General features: G+C 46.4%; 1 protein-coding gene across 1 annotated transcript; it reads right to left on the bottom strand.

The window, feature by feature from the left end:
• Nucleotides 1-550: 550 nt before the first annotated feature.
• LOC149227458 (pectinesterase inhibitor 9-like) lies at nt 551-1,218 on the bottom strand. The gene is made up of 2 exons (XM_089380515.1): nt 1,119-1,218; nt 551-1,023 (listed from the first exon to the last, which is right to left on the bottom strand). Exons 1-2 carry the CDS (start codon nt 1,216-1,218, stop codon nt 551-553), a joined length of 573 nt encoding a protein of 190 aa, XP_089236641.1.
• Between the last annotated feature and the right edge of the window lie 801 nt (nt 1,219-2,019).

The raw sequence follows: 2,019 nt of genomic DNA, 5'->3' as shown, positions 1-2,019 counted from the left end.
CTTACGTTAACCTCCATCAAATTAGCCTGGCACGTTAATCAACACAGATGTCATAGCTCTCCAAACAGATGTCAGGGCCATTGCTATTTTTGCTACCTTAGCTGTTGGCTTAAATGTTTAAACTCTTGGTTGTTTAACCCTCTAAGTTGTTTAACCGTCTAAGCTCCATGCCCTGCTGTTTAACTGGCTAAGCTACATCCCCTGTTGGCTGTTTAACAGTCTAACCTCCCTGACTGTCAGCCCTAGGATGCATAGGATTAAATCCATAAACCCGCAGCATCAGTAGTGCTTTCTGCAGCAAGCAGACTCTGCAGATGTTGCCCGACCTACCCTCCCTGTTCTGCCCCTCCCCTATCCATTTGCGACAGAGCAAGTAGCGGAGACACCTAGGCATAGGCACAGGTGAGAGAAGCAAGGGTAGCAAGGTTGATCACCTACCCAACAGCATACCTTCTGGTTGTTCCAGTCCTAACCCCTTATCCTGTTGCTGGACTAGTTTCAGAGTCTCCAGTTCTAGGTCCGTATTTTGGCTCGAGGGTTAAAAGTGTCTTCAGACATGGAGCTCATCTCCTCTTCCGGTGGCAGCGAATGCGTTGATGAAAGCGAGGGCATTACTTATCAATTTGCGCACATTTTGCACGCGGCCAGTGACCATGGCCGTAACATTCCCGCTGGTGTTGAGATCTTGGAAGCCAGTGAGGCAGGATTCCAGGTCTGTGAGGGCCGCGCTCATCCATGTTTGCACGTTGCTCATATGAAACTGGAAAGTGTACGCCTTCAGTTGCTTCAGCTCCACTAGAGATCCTCTAATCTCGTACGTGGTGTCCCTGAAATTCTCAATACAATCCTTAAGCGCTGCGTTTTCTCTTTCACTCATCATGGCGCCTCTGGATTTGAGGCCGGCAGCCCAGACGGAAACGTTGCGAGCATTAAGCAGGCTGACTACCACGACCGCCTTCACAAGATCACTCTGCTTCGCCTTGAGACGCCCCGCGTAGGAAGAGAGCGACGAAACGCAGAGCTCTGGGTATGACAGAAAATGTAATAACAGTTCTTAGGGATAGGAGAAATGGGAAAAGTTAATCCAAGGCCCTATCGATATTCGCCATTGGGGATACTCGCTTCAGATAAATCAGCCTGGTACCAAACCCAGAATTCACAGGTCTCGTTGAGGGCTTGTCTTAGAGTCGAAACAATCGCCCATCTCTGCCTTTTCATGATGGATCCATCTCTGCTTTCCTGCTGCCTTATACGCCTTAGATGTTGGACCTGCTTGGTTGTTAATACCCTGGACTTGACCTGAATCGGAACTAAGCCGAATTAACCTGAATCGGAACTAAGCCGAATTAACCTGAATCGAAACTGAGCCGAATTAAGGCAGGCCAGCAGAAAGGGGAAACGAGGAAGGCAGGCCAGCAGAAAAGGGAAACAAGAAAGGGAGGCCAGCGAAACATGACACCTCCGCCATGCATGGACACCTGCAGCACCTGCATGCACAACACCTACCAATATGCTCAGACCTGCTAATATGCTCAAACTAAAATAGCCAACTTGCAAACCATTCTGCTAATAATTCAAACTAATGCTAACGTTAATATAAAATCGTTGATGGTCACTAATAATAAACAGGGTAAAAAGAAAAATAGCCTATGCTCCAGCCTCTTCCGCCTCGGGAAGAGGCCAAATAAGATGGCAAACCAACTTAATTTTGAAGACTTTGGTTATCCCGACAATAGCAAACACTAGCACATTTGAAAACTTTGGTCTAATCACCGTAATCACCGTAAATTATGTTACATAGCACTTCAAACTAATGCTATAGCAATGCATTTGGATTACTATAGTCCCTGGCCATTGCCAGATGGCAAGGACTAAAAAGAGGCTGCAATAAGAGGTGCATTCTTCTTGCCCAATCAAATAGCGAGGAAACATTGGTTAAACGTTATCATGCCCACTTGCACTACAAAGTTGTAGAGAAACTTTGGTTAAATCTACGATATAAAAAACGAGTCAATACCA

This window comes from Pinus tabuliformis, chromosome J (genome assembly GCF_031772625.1).
Source record: "Pinus tabuliformis cultivar Carrire ecotype Pingquan chromosome J, CPIR1, whole genome shotgun sequence".
NCBI lineage: Eukaryota > Viridiplantae > Streptophyta > Pinopsida > Pinales > Pinaceae > Pinus > Pinus tabuliformis.
This window is presented reverse-complemented; position numbering and strand designations above follow the sequence as displayed.